This window comes from Ochotona curzoniae, unplaced genomic scaffold, assembly GCF_017591425.1.
Source record: "Ochotona curzoniae isolate NIBS_2020 unplaced genomic scaffold, NIBS_Ocur_1.0 scaffold_2453, whole genome shotgun sequence".
Classification (NCBI taxonomy): Eukaryota; Metazoa; Chordata; class Mammalia; order Lagomorpha; family Ochotonidae; genus Ochotona; species Ochotona curzoniae.
This window is the reverse complement of record NW_024467094.1, coordinates 33,074,443-33,090,613: the sequence shown is the minus strand read 5'-3', so window position 1 is coordinate 33,090,613 and position 16,171 is coordinate 33,074,443. Positions and strand designations below refer to the sequence as shown.

The following is a 16,171-nucleotide window of genomic DNA, read 5'->3' as shown; positions in this document are numbered from 1 at the left end:
AGCGTAGTCAGGAGGAGGAGACATGTGTATCAAACCCAGGTATTCAAATATGGAATGAGAGGCCAGTGCTGTGGTGTAGTAGATGAAGTTTCCCAAAGCTACAGCACTGGCATCCCATATGAATGCCATTTCAATCCCGCCTGCTGTACTTCCAGTTCATCTGCCTGCTTATAGACTGAGAAGGCAGCAGAGGAAGACCCTAGCACCCAGCTGGGAGACCAAGGCTTCTGGCTTCAGATTGACTCAGTTCTGGCCAGCCATTGCAGCCATTTGGGCAATGAACCAGTGTGTAGAAGATCTCTCTCTCTCCTCTAATTCTACCTTTTAAATAAAAATAAAATCTTTAAATTTAAAAAAATATGAAATATGGATGGTTAAAGGCCACATATCTCCATTTTCTACTTTTTAAATTTTAATTATAATTTACATGATAAAAGGAGCATCTGGGAGTTTTTAGTTGATATAACCTAAATCTGAGTAAACACTCAGAGTACTGAAAAAGCTTATTTGATTAACTCCAAAGTTTTTGATTCTGCAGGTTTTTTTTTTAAAATGTACTTATTTATGCAAAAAGCAGAGTTACAGAAAGAAAGGGAGAGACCAAGAGAAATCTTCCATCTGCAAGTACAATCCCCAGTGGCTGCACCAGCCAGGGCTGGACTAGGCCAAGCCAGGAGCCTGGAATTCCATCCAGGTCTGCGCATGGGTAGCAGAGTCCCAGGTATTTGGATCATTTTCCACTGCTTTCCCAGGTGTATTATCAGGGAGCTGGACCAGAAATGAAGCAGTCAGGACACAAACCAACCTTCAAATGGAATGCTAGCATTGCAGGCATCATCTTAACCAGCAGTACCGTGCCAGCACCTTGTTCTGTGAATATTTCAATGACATTTATTCATTTATTTCAAAGTTCCCTGACTAGTATATTTATTGCTTAGTTTAAGTCTTTATAGGTGTCCCTAAATATAGTTTGGTTGTACCTCATGGGTTAGGACAATCACTGACAAACGAGAATGTATACCAGCAAAGATGGGGAAAGGAAGTCAGTGCTATTGAAGAGGAAAAGAAGGAAGGCATTCAAAGATGTTAAAGAAGATAACTGTCTTCAGAGCGCTGAGGAAGTGGTACCTGGAAGCATAGTTGCATGTGCACAAGGACCATGGCATTGGAGGGTGCAGCAGATGCTTATTATGGCTCTACTCTAAAACCATTCTGACAGGGGTTCTCTGAACCTGCTAGGCCGCTGTCAGGATGTTCCTGTGCATGGAGCTGCAGGTGCTCCCTCAGAGGCTCCAGGCCCCTGATGCTTACTCTGTTCAAACCTCTGAAGCCTGAGGCGTCTGTCCTGTCCTGGGGCCAGACAGTGGGACTCATTGCAACCAGGTGTCAGGACAAGGAACCACAAACTGGTTACTGATTTACAGGCAAATATCATTAATATTTGATATAAAGCTCTAGTTGTAGGTTTGGGTCAAAGCTGGTGAAAGGTGAAAAGAAAGTTTTAAAATGCAAATTAAGTCCAAAGTAGTTCGGTCTTTAACTCAAAGCCAATACAACATTCGCTGCTTTTGAACTGGAAAGGAGGAAAAAGAAACTTTAAAGCATGTTATTAAATCTGCTTTTGGCAACAGTTAAACAGAAAACTTCAAAAATTATGAGAAATTCTAGCAGAGAACGGCCGCTGCTGCTGCTTGCAGGTGGCCCGCTGTGTTTAGGATTAAGTGGAATACATTTCTCCTATTTAAAGCTACATAGCCCTGTCTCTGTGTGCTTAGTCCTTCAAAGAGTCTTTGAAACACTAGGAAACACAACACAAGTGATCCTTCAGCTACTGCTTTCTAAAGTAACATATCAGAAAGAAAATCTATGAAAATACTTTGTATTTTTCCTGTCCCTCTCAAGAGTGTTGTGGGCTTAGAATTTCTGGAGATGAACATTGGTCACATTAACTGACATTGCAGATTTAGGATTTCCACAACGTTATTTGCTTCTCCTTCGTGGTTCAAAAATCCAGTAGGGTAAATCTTCTCCATCCTTGTTCATCTATGTAACTGCCATTGATAAATCCTTGAGCATGACAATGGAAACCTTTGCTTGGGTTGGCATCGGGAAGATGGGGCAGGCATTTCATCTGATCTTAAGTTTATGTGTGCCTCTTCCAGGCTTCCAGAGACCTGCACCTGCTGGTTATAATTAGTGGTGCTTCTGGCCTCTGATTTTTATCACCAGGGGTGTCAGAGTCATCCACCCAGATTGATCTTGAGAGCAAAAAGAGCTGCAGCTATTTAGGTTCTCAGAGGAGCACTTCCTGATGCTGTTTTCTTCTTTAAATCCTTTGGATGTTTTTCATTCTGCAGATGCTGAATTTGTGTGTGAACGGACACTGAAATATTTTCTGGGAATTGCAGGAGGAAAATGGATAGTTAGCTATTTCTGTAAGTACAATACAGTTTCTTCCCTTCTCCCTTTAACACTTCTGAATTACGTTCTTGCACCTAACATTTTAACACGTAAGGTTTTTGCTGTTGCCGATTCTGAATTACCAAAAGGTCTTTAATGGTGCCACAAAGCTAGCTTTATCGTTCCTGCACATCACTTTGTTCAGATAAGCTGGTGATGTTGGGGAAATGGATTTCTTTTATAACTAATAGGACCTAATCTGCTCCTAGCAATGTTAGCATATGAACTAAGAGATTGCTTAATAGTGAGCAGAAATATGTGTACAGTCAACAATTTTATAATGTTTAAATTAAGCATTGAATCTCTGCCACAGCTGTATTAAAGAACTGTGGCTTTAGAGGGAGAAGAGTTACCAATTCTTCCCACACTTTTGAGCTCTATTTCCTTAAAAAGTGCTTGTGCTTCTGCTCTTTGTGACCTGTTTTTTCTGCGGTCTCTTCAGGGGTGATCCAGTCTATGAAAGAAAGAAAGATGCTGCATGAGGTGGGTACTTGATCTTGCTAACTAATCAGACACTTGATGCCACTGAGACAACTAGTCAAAAACAAAACTTACCAACTTCCTTTCCTCGATAAACCACTCTCCCCGAATTTTCCTTGAGTCTGGAGATTATCAAGACATTCTCTGTCATTATTAACTTGTTCCAGATTTCAAAAGAGTCCTTTCCTGGAGGTGAAGGAAAGGAACTTACCAAGCAGAGGAAAGATTGCTGGAGAGAAGATACATATGTGCATCTTCTGAAAAACTGTTCACTGTTGCTGGAAGAAAAGTCCTGCATATCAACATACAAATGTATCTGTTTAGAAATCAGATTTCTTGAGAGATGTTGCTCTTTATGATGCTGAGAACAGTGAGAGGTAAATAAGACAGAGTGTAGGAGGAGGAATAATTTTAGAACAGCCATCTAAGAGCTGCTGGAAGCAAGAGGTAGACAAAATAAAATTAGCAACCTTTCAGTGTGTATTTGTAAATAATTAAATGGCATTTTGTTGGTTTGAACTTTCATTTAGTGACTGTTTGGAGGAGCCTGTTTTTTTCCAGGCCTTAGAAATATGACAGTACACAGGCCCTGCACAATACTGTAGTGGTTTAAGTCGTCACCTTGCACACGCTGGGATCCCATATGGTCGCCGGTTCTAATCCCGGCAATCCTGCTTCCCATCCAGCTCTCTGCTTGTGGCCTGGGAAAGCAGTTGAGGACGGCCCAAAGCTTTGGGACCCTGCACCCGCATAGGAGACCCGGAGGAACTCCTAGCTCAGCTCCAGCTGTTGCGGTCTCTTGGGGAGTGAACCATCAGTCTTCCTCTTTATATCCGCCTTTCCAGTAAAAATAAATAAATCTTTAAAAAAAGAAATGACAGTACAATAAACAACACTGACCAAATCCCAGCTACGGTAGGATTCTGGTAGAGATACACACAAAAAATAAACATAAATTTAAGACATCAATAAATACTATGAAAAAAACATGTAAAACAGGTTAACAAATGTCTGGGAACTAAGACTGAGTAGTTGAGGAGAGCAAGGAAGACCTTTGTGCAAAGACTGATCTGAAATCGAAATGACAAAACGAAGGAATGACAGCAAGCAAGAAGGTCTCGAGGGAGGACAGAGCTGGCTTATTAAAGAAAAACAGACCAGTGAAGCTGGAGACTGGTGATTGGTGAATCACATGCAGGGATTAGGGCTGAGACAAGAGGTGGAAGAAAGTCATGGACAAAAGCCAGATCAGGAAGGAGTTGGTGTGAGCTCTGGCAATGAATTCAAATTTTATTCTCATAGTCATTAAGGTGTTAAAAATTATAGGCAGATGATGGCTCAGGAGTTTTGGGAAATGGGACTTGGTAATGGATTACAGGTGGAGGCTGAAGGAAAGAGAAGACCAAGAGGTGATTCTGTTTGGACTTTGGGCTGAACACGGGTGTGTGTGGGTAACAGGAAGTGAGATGAGAAGACGGGGAAGGAACTGATGGGGTGCAACAGACTCCAGACCTGTTAGATGAGGAAATTTTGAAATTTATGCCAAATACCTGGGTAAGAGAGGTGAAGTAGAAAGTGGGACACGTGAAGCCCAGGCGTGCATTCAGTACAATAAATGGGAAAGTCATCCTCAAATAAGTGATAACCTTATCAATAGAAAATGTTTGAGGTGTTTTTTTCATTTTAGTTGTAGGCTGTGATTACATGATTGCTTTTAATTTTTCTTTTCTTACTCTTGGTAGCACATGCAGTCTTCTCTGTTTATCGAAGTTTCACAGAATTATTTCTAAGCATTCTTCCTGATTGCTCCTGAAAACTTTTTCCTCCCCAGTTCCATTATTCTTGATTCTCTGTCCTTCAGTCAAAAAAAAATAGTAATTCTGAAAACTTTCTTCAGTGAATTAAATGTATATTTTGTCATTTGGCTTCATTAACTTTGTGAATATCTCAATGGAAAGCCAAAAAAGCTCTTATTTCTTTGGATGGTAATATACAATTCATTTAAGAGATCCAGGAATTCTCTGGTTATCTCTATAACAGCATAAGCTTAGCAGTTCAATCTAAATGCTAAGTGAATGTTTTGAGAGGAGATAGATGTTTGAAATTAAAATAAAGGGCCTAGCACAATAGCCTAGCGACTACAGTCCTCGCCTAGCACATGCCAGGATCCCATTTGGGCACAGGTTCTAATTCCTATATGGGCACCAGTTCTTATCCTGGCAGCTCCAGTTCCCATCCAGCTCCCTGCCTGTGGCCTGGGAAAGCAGTTGAGGGTGGCACAAAGCCTTGGGACCCTGCACCCACAAGGGAGACCTGGAAGAAGCTCCTAGCTCCAGATCAGCTCAGCTCTGGCCATTGCGGCCACATGGAGAGTGAATCAACAGACGAAGATCTTCCTCTCTGTCTCTCCTCTCAATATATCTGACTTTCCAATAAGAAATAAGTAAATCTTAACAAAAAATAAAGAAATTAAAATACAGGAAGCCCCAGTGAGAAGAGCTGGCTGTTAGTTTCTACACACAAAGATGTACTCAAGCAAATTGATTTCAGATCCGCTCATTTCACCCAGCCCGGCAAAAAAGAATGATTTTATTTATTTTTGATCAAAACTCTGGTGATTCTAAATACCTTAAATACAATGTGTCTGTTCCATTTCCACTGAAGGAGGCTTCTCTTTGGCTTTCTTTCAGCATGGCTTTGAGGTCAGAGGAGATGTAATCAATGGAAGAAACCACCAAGGTCCAAAGCGAGCGAGAGAATCCCGGGACAGAAAGGTGAGATTCCCCTTTTCCTGTTGGGAAAAAACAAACACCATTTTGTATCCCAGCCCCATTCCCAGAGATGGTCTCCAACTTTCATCCAACACTGCATGCGCACTCAGCATGACCTAGGCGTGTTTGCAGAGGGGTTTAGGATCATTGTTTCCTGTTGCTCCCAGCCTAACCAGGTACGTAAATAGTGTCTACGAGAGAACTTGGAGGTTTAGAGAAGGTGTATAATTTAGAGCCTGCTCTGGAGTACAGGTGTCAGGTGATCAGTGACAGAGATAGGATTTTTTTTAAAGAATTATTTGTTGTTTTTATTTTCTCAGGTTTCTTTTTTCTTATTTTTTTTTTCTTTTTAAATGATCTATACATAGTTAATTAAGGCTCAAAGGGTCAAGGGCTACAGGAAAGACTTTTTTTTATATAAGATTTATTTATTTTCATTGGGAACGCAGATATAGATAGGAGGAGAAACAGGAAGATCTTCCTCGACTGGCTTTCCAAGGCCACAACAGGGAGCTGGATGGGAAGTGTAGCTGCTGGGATTCGAACTGGCGCCCATATGAGATCCTGGCACGTCTAGGTGAGGACTTTAGCTGCTAGGCCATTGCACTGGGCTCAGATTCATTTATTCTTTATTGGAAAGTCAGATATACAGAGAGGAGGACAGACAGAGAAGATCTTCCATCCACTGATTCCTTCTCCACGTGGTTGTAACGGCTGGAGCTGAGCTGATCTGGAGCCAGGAACTTCCTCTGGGCGTCAGATGTGGGTGCAGGGTCCCAAGGCTTTGGGCCATCCTCTACTGCTTTCCCAGGCCACAAGCAGGGAGCTGGATGGGAAATGGAGTGGTAGAATGTGAACCAGTGCCCATATGGCATCCTGGTATCTGCAAGGTGAGGGATTTTAGCCACTGGGCTACCATACCAGGCCCAGAGCTAGGATTTTTAATTATGTTTATTTATTTGAAACAAAGCTCTCTAATCCACTGGTTCACTCCTGCAATTCCTATAACAACCACAGCTGGAATAGGCTGATCCAGGAGCTGAGAACTTAATCTGGGTCTCCCATGTGGTATGGGTACCCAGTCACCTCAGTCATGTCATGCTTTGTGTTGGCGCATATTAGCAGAAATCTGGAAATCTGGAAGCACAGTAGCTGGGATTTGAACCCGGCACACTCAAGTGGCAAACTGAGACACTGCCAAGCACCCCTGCCAGAGCTGGGATTTTAAACAGATGTGAATGTTTACAAGCCTTGCTCTTTCCCCCGGTGTCTGTCTCTGAAGTAACATGATAATAATCAATAGCGGCTGCTATTTATCTAATGTTCGCTACACGCCAGGGACTACTTTAAGCACTCAACCATCCTTGACGTGATTGACAGTTTCATAACCACCCTATGCGGTTTACTGTAATTACGCCTGTTACACAGATGAGAAAATTGAGATACAGACAGATTGCCCAGAATCACAGTTTGTGATAGAACTAGAAGTTGAATCCAAGCAGTATAGTTCCAAATCTAATCTCTATTTTATTTATTTTGATTTTATGTCAAAGGCAGCAAAGGAGAAGAGAGAGACCTGTCATCTAGCTACTTGTTCATTCCCCCAAAGGCCTGTAGCAGCCAGGGCTGGGCCACACTGAAGCCAGACATCCATCACTCAGTCTGGGTCTCCTGTGTGGATGGCAGGGACCCAGGTACCAGAGCCGTCCTCCGCTCTCTCCCAGATCTGCATTAGCAGGCAGCTGGACGGGGAGCAGAGCTGTCATAACTACTGCACCAAAATCCCACCCCCAAGTCTGAATGAAAGTGTCATGTTTTCTGGAAGGATTACAGAATGCATCACATTGGAGAAAATTTGATTAGTTTGCTAGCTTTGCAAGTGATCCCAAAAAACTCCATGACTTTCCCCATATCATAGGTAGAAGATGATGTCGCCAGAACCTCCTCTCAGTGGTTAAAGCTATCCCAGAGTTCCCCCTGCTTGTTGAGGGGAGCTGGTTGCTTTCTCAGGTTACTGACCAAATGCTTATGCTCCAAGTCTGGTTTTTTTCTCCCTTTTCTAAGTGCACTGCTGGGTGTTTTCAGAATATGCTTACAGAACAGCTGTCTCTACTGAAGCCTTAGAGGGAACCACCAGAGGTGGTTTTGGAGATGATTACAAATCAAGTCCAGAGTTCTGAACCCTTAGTGTCAGTCCAGCCTTGCCCTCTGAGCCTATCCAATAACTGTTCCAGATGGCGAGAAAAGCTGTGTGCCCTATTTCATTCCTGCCTTCACCAGGGGAGCTCCGTGGAAGCAGCTTTTACTCCGCTGCATACAAGATAGAAGCAACCCCAGATTGCTCCCCTTTTCAAAGGGAATTCTAGTGCTTTGGGATTTTTTGGTTCCACCTACCCACCCACCTGTGCTTTCAGTATTGTAATGAGGCAAAGTGCCTGATAAAAGCAATGACATTTTGAAGATCCTAAATGTTCCCATGGGGCCCTGGTGTCTTGATGTAGTAGATGAAGCCACTGTTTGTGATGTTGCATCCCATATGGGTATCAGTGCATGTTCCAGCTGTCCCAGCTCTAGCCAGCTCCCAGGTAATGGCCTGGAAAAGGCTGTGGAACATAGTTCAAATGCTTAGGTCCCTACCACCCATATGACACCCAGAAAAAGCTGTGGGCTCTGGCTTCAGCTCTGTCCAGCCCTGGTCATTGCCACCATCTGGGAAGTGACCTAGAAGGTGGAAGATCTCTTTCTGTCTCTCTCCCTTTGAGTAAGTCTTTCAAATAAATCTTTTAAAGAAAATGATGAGCGCTCAGCACAGTAGCCCCATGGCCAAAGTATTTGCCTTAAATGCACCAGTATCCCATATGGGTGCTGGCTTGTGTCCCATTGGCCCTGCTTCCCATCCAGCTCCCTTATTGTAGCCTGGGAAAGCAGTAGAGGACGGCGCAAAGCCTAGGGATTCTGCATCCGCATAGGAGACCCAGAAGAAGTTCCTGGCTCCTGACCTCAGATTGGCTCAGCTCCAGCGGTTGTGGCCACTTGATGAATCAGTGGATGGAAGATCTTCCTCTCTGTTTTTCCTTCTCTCTGTATATCTGCCTTTCCAATAAAAACAATTTTAAAAAATTATGAAGCAAATGGGGCAAACTCTGAACTTATGATGGAGCTGAATAAAAGTCATGTAGGATTTCTTTAGGAAAGAAAAAAAAGAGTGAAAGAAATAACACCATAGAATTTGCTCTGGAAGAAAAAATGTGTTTGTAGAAGTGAAACCTCAACCTTGTCTTGGAGGCCAGTGTCGTGTTATTATAGACTAAGCCTCTACCTGTGATTCTCCAGCCCTTAATAAGGGTGCTCGCTGTTTGAATCTTGGCTGCTTCACTTCCAATCCACCTCCCTTTAATGCTGCTGGGAAAGGAGCAGAAAATGGCCCAAGTGTTTGGGCCCCTGCCCCCATGGGAGAGACTCGGAAGCTCCAGTTTCTGGCTTTGACCTGGCTCATTCCTGGTCACTGTGGCCATATGTGGAGTGAAGCAGAGGATGGAAGAACTGTCTCTCTTTATATCCTCCTCTCTTTAAATCTGCCTTTCAAAAAATAAAAGATCTTCAGGTGGAGGGGACTTATCTCATGACCAAAGACCCTCATTCTTGTCAGTCTGGATGTCACAGTTTCTGATCTCTGCCTTATGGCAGCTGGTAACTGCAACTGGCTGCCTGTATGGCAAGCACTGAGGTCCTATCCACAAGTTGGATTTTTAGCATCCACTTTCAGGTAGTGAGAAAGTCACAGGTAGCAGTTGTCGCTGTAAGCAGAAGCAGACTTGTCTAGCTGTCCTTTCATTTCTTCTGGCTAAACATGATTGGGAATAATATTGCTTAAGCGACCATTCCTGGTTTTAGCTTCCTGGTGTTCTCTGGCCCGGTCTCTTTTGAAACTAGGTGAATTCTAGGTAGACAGTTTTCTCTTTAGTGGAATAGTAAGAAAGAAAGATCCAGAGCTTAAAAGTAACTCAAAATGATATTAAAATATCCCAATCCAGTTGGCATAAATTTAGGTTTTTTTTCTATTTCAGAGAGGCAGGCAGAGCCTGTGTTCACTTGTTCACCCAAGTGTTCACTTGTTCACTTGGATAAAATATCTCATTCCCTGTTGCTTTACCTTTCAAATCCTCTTTTTAAGATATTTCAATTATGTGATTCAATTTCTCGCCCTAACTGCATTGTCAAGTGTACAAGAACACATGTCTCTTGGCTATGTATTAGTGTAGATACAGAACATTTCCACCATCACAGAGAGTTCGCTGGCACATCGCTGCTGGGCACTGTGGATGGAAAAGGCCTCTAAGAGGTGCCATGTGATTTGATTTCTTCAGGACACCAGACCCTGGGATCCGCTCAGTGCGCAGAGCCAAACCAGGTTTCCCTTGTAGAATACAAACTGCTTAAGTGCCCAAAGATGCAATGACTATTCTTGGAACAGTGTGAAGGAAGGATAAGGTGTTGGGAGGACCAGAGGGAAAAGAGAAAAAGGAAAGATGGTTCATGTACACAAAGTAAGGACCAGGAGTTTTTTGTTGTTTTGTTTTGTCTTTTCCTCCCTCTGGTACCTAAAGAAATAAAATCACTCACCAAGTCCTCAGAAAAGAGCCGGGGCCTGGCTGGGGGAACGAAGTAGGGTCCTCAGCCTTTGGATAACACGACTGCCGAGTATGGAGCACCTCTGAAAAGCAGCCATGTTCTGTCTCTGGGAAGTGATGGAAGTTTTCAAGTGGTAAAAGTTACTGCTTCTGGAGAATTTTTTTATATGTTTTGTGAAAGTCTTATAACTCATGTTTATTTTTCTATTCCCAATGCCTTTTCTCTCCCACCCCTCTAGATCTTCAAGGGCTTCGAAATCTGTTGCTACGGGCCCTTTACCAACATGCCCACAGGTAAGGGCCAAGGGAATTTCAGGGTTCCAGACCCACTGTCTATCACATAGTGGGATGTTAATAGGGAGATCCGCTTATGGAGCTTCCTCAGATGGATGGGATTTTGCAAGATTTTATTCCAGACGCTATTCCTCACTTCTCCAGAGTAGCACCTAAAGGTTACCCTCTGGCAAAAGGCTGGATTGTGCCGCTCCTCATGAGCATGAGGGTGGTGACAAGTTGAGCTCCAGGACTCAATATGTTCTCAACTCAGACAGGGTAGAGCTCCTATCCCAAGATAGCAGGGATAATTAATTAGGGAGATTGTTTCTTAGGTTCTGGAAACCTGGAGAAAGCACTTTATCTCTTCCTGATCCATCTTATAACAGAAAGAAGATGCAGCAGCCTAAGCCCCAAGGTCTGGAGCTCTCAGGCTCAGAGCAGGGAGGGACTCCTGGTGAACATTTTCTAGTTAACTTTGACATTGACTGCGATTTTGTGTTTAGGCTGGCTGCAGGGCTCAGCTCTGGGAGGTGTGCAGCAGCACCAAAGCCCTGGGGTGTTCCCCTTTGCAGCTGTGTCATTCCTGCCCCAGGCACTGGGAGTGCTCCTCAAAGGAAGGCCTTAGCATCTGCTCACAGATTTGAATGGCAGCCAGGCAGCCTGACAATGTCATTTTGCTTCTGTCTTCCTGAATGGTGGTTGACGGACTTTCATGACATTTCCCGGTGTGGCTCAAACAGATTCCTCACAGTGAATTGGCACTTTGCTGACATGAAAACCAAGATGTCTAACAAGTATCACTTAAGGGATGAATGATTCACCCCCAGTACAGTAAGGCAGAGGAGCAGTGCCCAGAAGTGGGCTGATGGGAAGGAACAACTTACACGGATGCCTTCAGGGAAGATATCCCACGGAGATGTCCCAGAGGACATGGTGCCATCTCCACAATCCCTTCTGTCTGATCCCTGTTCCCTAGGGTGCTGATCCAGCTCAGCACGTACCCCTCCACCACCACCACCCTTTTTTTTAACGGAATGAACTATCTTTCTATCTCCTGACATTCACTGTAATTACCACCCAGGATGGAGCTTCCACTGGCTGTGGTTACCAGTGACCAACACAGAATTAGGATGCAAGGAGGGAAGGTGGGTATTTTTTTCACACAGTGTCTTAGCCAGTAATTTAGCAACTTAATGGCAAAAAAAAAAAATTCAGTGTGATTTAAAAGACCGTCAGATCTTATCTAGCAGTTGGTCCTACAGAGACTGCAAAGGAGAAGTGACTGCCCATCAGTAGCAGGCCAAGGGAGGCCTCAGTTCAGACCCTTCTGTCCTTTGGAGCAGAGTGGCAGGGACTCTCATCCTGAAAAGTCTTGCTTTTGGCTTCCACCCAGTCGAGTATGGGGTTAGAAGGCTCAGGTTAAGTATGCAAATCACCATGGTGATTTCAGGTCTTCATGTTCCATTTAGATCAACTGGAGTGGATGGTGCAGCTCTGTGGTGCGTCTGTGGTGAAGGAACCTACGTCATTCACTGTAGGCACAGTGAGTGTTTGATGCCCTTTCGGGGGTGAGACATAGGATCCTCTCCTGGGGCTGGACAGGGTTGCACTCATCAGTCCCATCATTCCCTCAGGGGAGCCTCAGGAGCCTTTTCTGCCCATACACGGGGCCAGAAGACTAGAGGCGCAAGGAAGGACAAGGAAACCAGAAGTATTTGATGTCCTAAGGAAAGACTGTTCTCTGTTCCCTCCAGGGGATGCAGGATTCCCACCCAGTTGTGGTCGTGCAGCCAGATGCCTGGGCAGAGGACGATGGCTTCCTCGGTAAGATGGCTGTGGGACCCACGTGTGGTGGGAGCCTGGTGGGCGGCTTTGGTTGGCCACTCACTTTGCAGCGCTTGAGAAGTGCCATTCTCTGCAAACTGAACATCTATCAGATGAATGAACAGCTAAAAATGCCTTTTTAAATTTTCTCATTGTTTGGAAAAGTAATGAGTGTTCCCACTAAACTAGTGTTATGTTGGTTTTTATTTGCCAAACTTCTTATTCATATCTACAAAACAGGTTGAATCTTACAAAGTAATGAAAATTAGCTTAAAAATTACCCAAAAGGGCCCCAGCACAGTACCCTAGTGGCTAAAGTCCTCACCTTGCATGCTCCAGGATCCCATATGGGCACCAATTTGTGTCCTGACTACTTTACTTCCTATCCAGCTCCCTGCTTGAGGCCTGGGAAAGTAGTCGAGGACGGCCCAAAGCCTTGGGACCCTGCACCTGTGTGAGAGACCTAGGGGAAGCTCCTGGCTGTTAGTTTCAGATAGGCTCGACTCCAGCCATTTCAGCCACTCGGGGAGTGAATCAGCAAATAGAAGATCTTTCTCTTTGTTTCTCCTTCTCTCTAAATCTGACCTTCCAATAAAAATAAATATATTTTTTAAATTATCCAAAAAAAGAAGCATATAAAATACTATACTATCATACATTTTAGCTATATAGACATTTATTTTATTAATTTAAAAAGTAATGAAAGTAATGCATAACTTTTTCCATGGAGTATTAAATATAAATATTCATTATAAAGATAAACCACAAAAATAATAAAATAATCCTAGTAATCCAACCACTTAGAAATAATCGTAAAATTCTCTCAGGAACTTATATATATATATATATATATATATATACACATGTGTATTTTGCACAAATGTCATGTTCATTATACTGTTTTCCTTTCTCACTTGAGGTGGTTTTCTGCATCATTAAGTTGCAATACTGTTTCACTCCGGTGGCTTTTCCTTTAACAGATTGAAGTTCATGTTAAAGCCATTGCCAAAGGCTGTGGGCCTTCCTCAGCAGCTGCTCCTCGGGGTTCTGAGTCAGGGCCTGCACCCTGCAGCACTGCTCAAGAGCCATCATTTGGCTCCGTCCTGATTCACCCTGAGAATTTATATAACCGGGTCCCCAGAATAGATTGCTTTAGAACCTCATCTGGGAAAATGTAAATTAACACTAAACTCTGCTTGTGTTCCCCGTCCCCAGCCATCGGGCAGATGTGTGCGGCCCCCGTGGTGACCAGAGAGTGGGTGTTGGACAGCGTAGCCCTCTACCAGTGCCAGGAGCTGGAGTCTTACCTGATACCGCAGCGCCACCACAGCCACTGCTGAGTGCAGCCAGCCACGTGCCTGGAGCTGCAGGACCCCAAGGCAAAGCTGAAGAAGTGTCCTCTCAAGGCCCCAGCAGCCCCTCACTCTTCAGTCTGTCCACAGTCCCTGTTCGTAAATATTTTATGTACATCAGTCTGAAAAGGACTTCTGGCTATGCAAGGGTCCCTTAAAGATTCTCTGCTTCAAATCTCTCTTTGAAATCTGCCATGAACACAAAATTGTGGTAATTTTTCACCTGAGAAGAATTTAAGACCATTTAAGCCCCACCAGTTCAGCAAGATGCTGATTCATTATTTATGAACCTGCCTCCTACTGCTACTGCTGGCAGTGGGGGGCTGGAGGCACAGAGTGGCTTGGCCTCTCAAGATTGGTTTTCCTGTCTGGCCAAAGCTTTGGTTTCCTTCAGGCCAAGAATTCAACCCTGCGATGGGAGAAGAGTGCTTAGGATCTGTGATGTGACGTCCAATTTGGACTGCTCTGAAATGTTGGAATGGAATGGGGAGGAAATTGAGAGGCAGGTAATGGATATGTACGTGAAACTGGAGGGTTAATTAGAGGCAAGTTCCTTTCTGAAGACTGCTCAGAAACAGCCGAACACCTTAAAGCACCAGCGTCCAAAGACAGTCTTCCAACTGGTAATAAAGAAAATGTTTATTGTTGTAGCTCTAGAATGTAACTCACTCCCCTGAAGATGCAAGGTCTCTGATATGAATATTTCATGTCTGTAAAATGACAGATCCCACCAGGAAAGGAGCTGTTGCCTTGTTTGAGGTAATTTTTTTCCCTTTTTCTCCCTGTTGCTGAACTGCAACAGCTTCATAAATAATTTTGCTTGCTGAAGGAAGAGAAAGTGTTTTTCATAAACTCATTATCCAGGACTGTTTATAGCTGTTGCATGGACTGGGACTTTTCCTGCACCCCCGTGTGGAAGGGCATTGCAGCCTTCATTGTGCAAAATCTGTTCTGTAACTGTTGGTGCTGCAAATAAACAAGGCAGCAAATACTTCCACCCAAGGTGAGTGTTGTTGAGACACCTGCAGACACTTCCGGCCTCTTCACTGTGCTTCAGCCATGGGGGTAAAACAGGTTCGGCTTCCCAGGGCAGCTGAGGCAGTCAATACCTTTTGTGTTTTCTGTTACTGCCCTAACAAATGTTCTAGAATGTAGGGACTTGTTGTTTCACAGTTCTGTAATTCAGAAGTCTGAGACGGCTCAGCTGGTTTCTTTGCTTCAGGTTTTGTGAGGCTAAAACCAAGGTGTGCCAAGGGTTGTGTGCCTTCCTGGAGGCCCCGGGAGTATATCTGCTCCCAAGTGTTCACATCCTTGGACCAATTGTTCCCCACAGATGTAGGGCAGAGATCACTGCCTCCTTGCTAGCTGCTGGAGGGAGGCATACTCAGCCTCCAGAGCCCACTGCCCTGGGCTCCTCGCCACCCTGCCCCTGTCTCCATCTGTGCAGCAGCGAGGGTGCTCAAGTTTTCTCCCCTGGGAGCCCCTGACTGCCGAGCCCCTCCAACCCTTGCCAACAGGCATTCGGTTTTTTTCAGGTGTCAGAATTAGATGCACCCAACAGGAAATCAGGGGTAACCTCCTGATCATAAGGATCCACAGCCTTAATTATAACTGCCACAACCCTTCAGAGGAGTGCTTAGACAGAGGACAGCCATCAGGGGGAGCTGTGGAATTCTGCCTGTCCCTGTTTAACATGTGAAATTGACAGCACCATGCAGCATGTTCTGAGCCTCATACTGCTCCAGGATTGGAATCCTCTGAAATCGCCACGTGACTCAGGTCTGTTCTATTTTCAAGGGAGTGTTGAGAGAAGAGTAGAGGAAAAGGAGCTAACAGCCATTGTTACTTTTTTTAATCTCCATCTTCATTAAAGTCTAGTACAATGCAATGGGTAAGTGTCACTTCATTTGAAAGATGGGAACTGAAGCTCTCAAGTTTCCTTGTGCGATTTTGCCAGCAATTTGTATAGTTACTGCCTGACGGCATGGAGCTGTGTGTGAACCTGTCCTCCTGACCCATCATACAGCTGCCACCTGCACTGGTCACTAACCCCAGGACAGAAGATTTTGGATGAAGCCTTAAGGAAATTTTGGGAGAGCAGCTAATACTCCCTTTATGGGTCATGATGGGAGACCATAAAAACAGCCCCATAGAAGGAGACTTAAGGGATTGGGTCATGGCCACTGCTTCCACTCCCATCCAACCTGCCAGCTTCTGATGGCAGTATCTTTGAGCAGTCAGAGCCTTCCAGTTAACAGCCTTCCCTGTAACAGGGCCTCTTGGGCTCACGCCAGCCTTGTCAGCTGGCCAGGGAGCCAGTGGTGCCCGTGTTAGCAATGAAGGCAGGCAGGAAGCAAGCACAGTGCTGCTGACCCAG

General features: G+C 44.4%; 1 protein-coding gene across 1 annotated transcript in view; it reads left to right on the top strand.

Annotated features, from left to right (window-relative positions):
• Positions 1–14,791, top strand: part of LOC121170387 (breast cancer type 1 susceptibility protein homolog) — a 64,713-nt gene extending 49,922 nt beyond the window's left edge. The window contains exons 16-22 of the mRNA XM_041001527.1: positions 2,358–2,435; positions 2,903–2,943; positions 5,631–5,714; positions 10,582–10,636; positions 12,088–12,161; positions 12,382–12,442; positions 13,658–14,791. Of these exons, the coding sequence (XP_040857461.1) occupies positions 2,358–2,435; positions 2,903–2,943; positions 5,631–5,714; positions 10,582–10,636; positions 12,088–12,161; positions 12,382–12,442; positions 13,658–13,782 (518 nt within the window). The 3' untranslated portion in view covers positions 13,783–14,791. The remainder of the gene's footprint in view (positions 1–2,357; positions 2,436–2,902; positions 2,944–5,630; positions 5,715–10,581; positions 10,637–12,087; positions 12,162–12,381; positions 12,443–13,657) is intronic.
• The last annotated feature ends 1,380 nt before the right edge of the window (positions 14,792–16,171 follow it).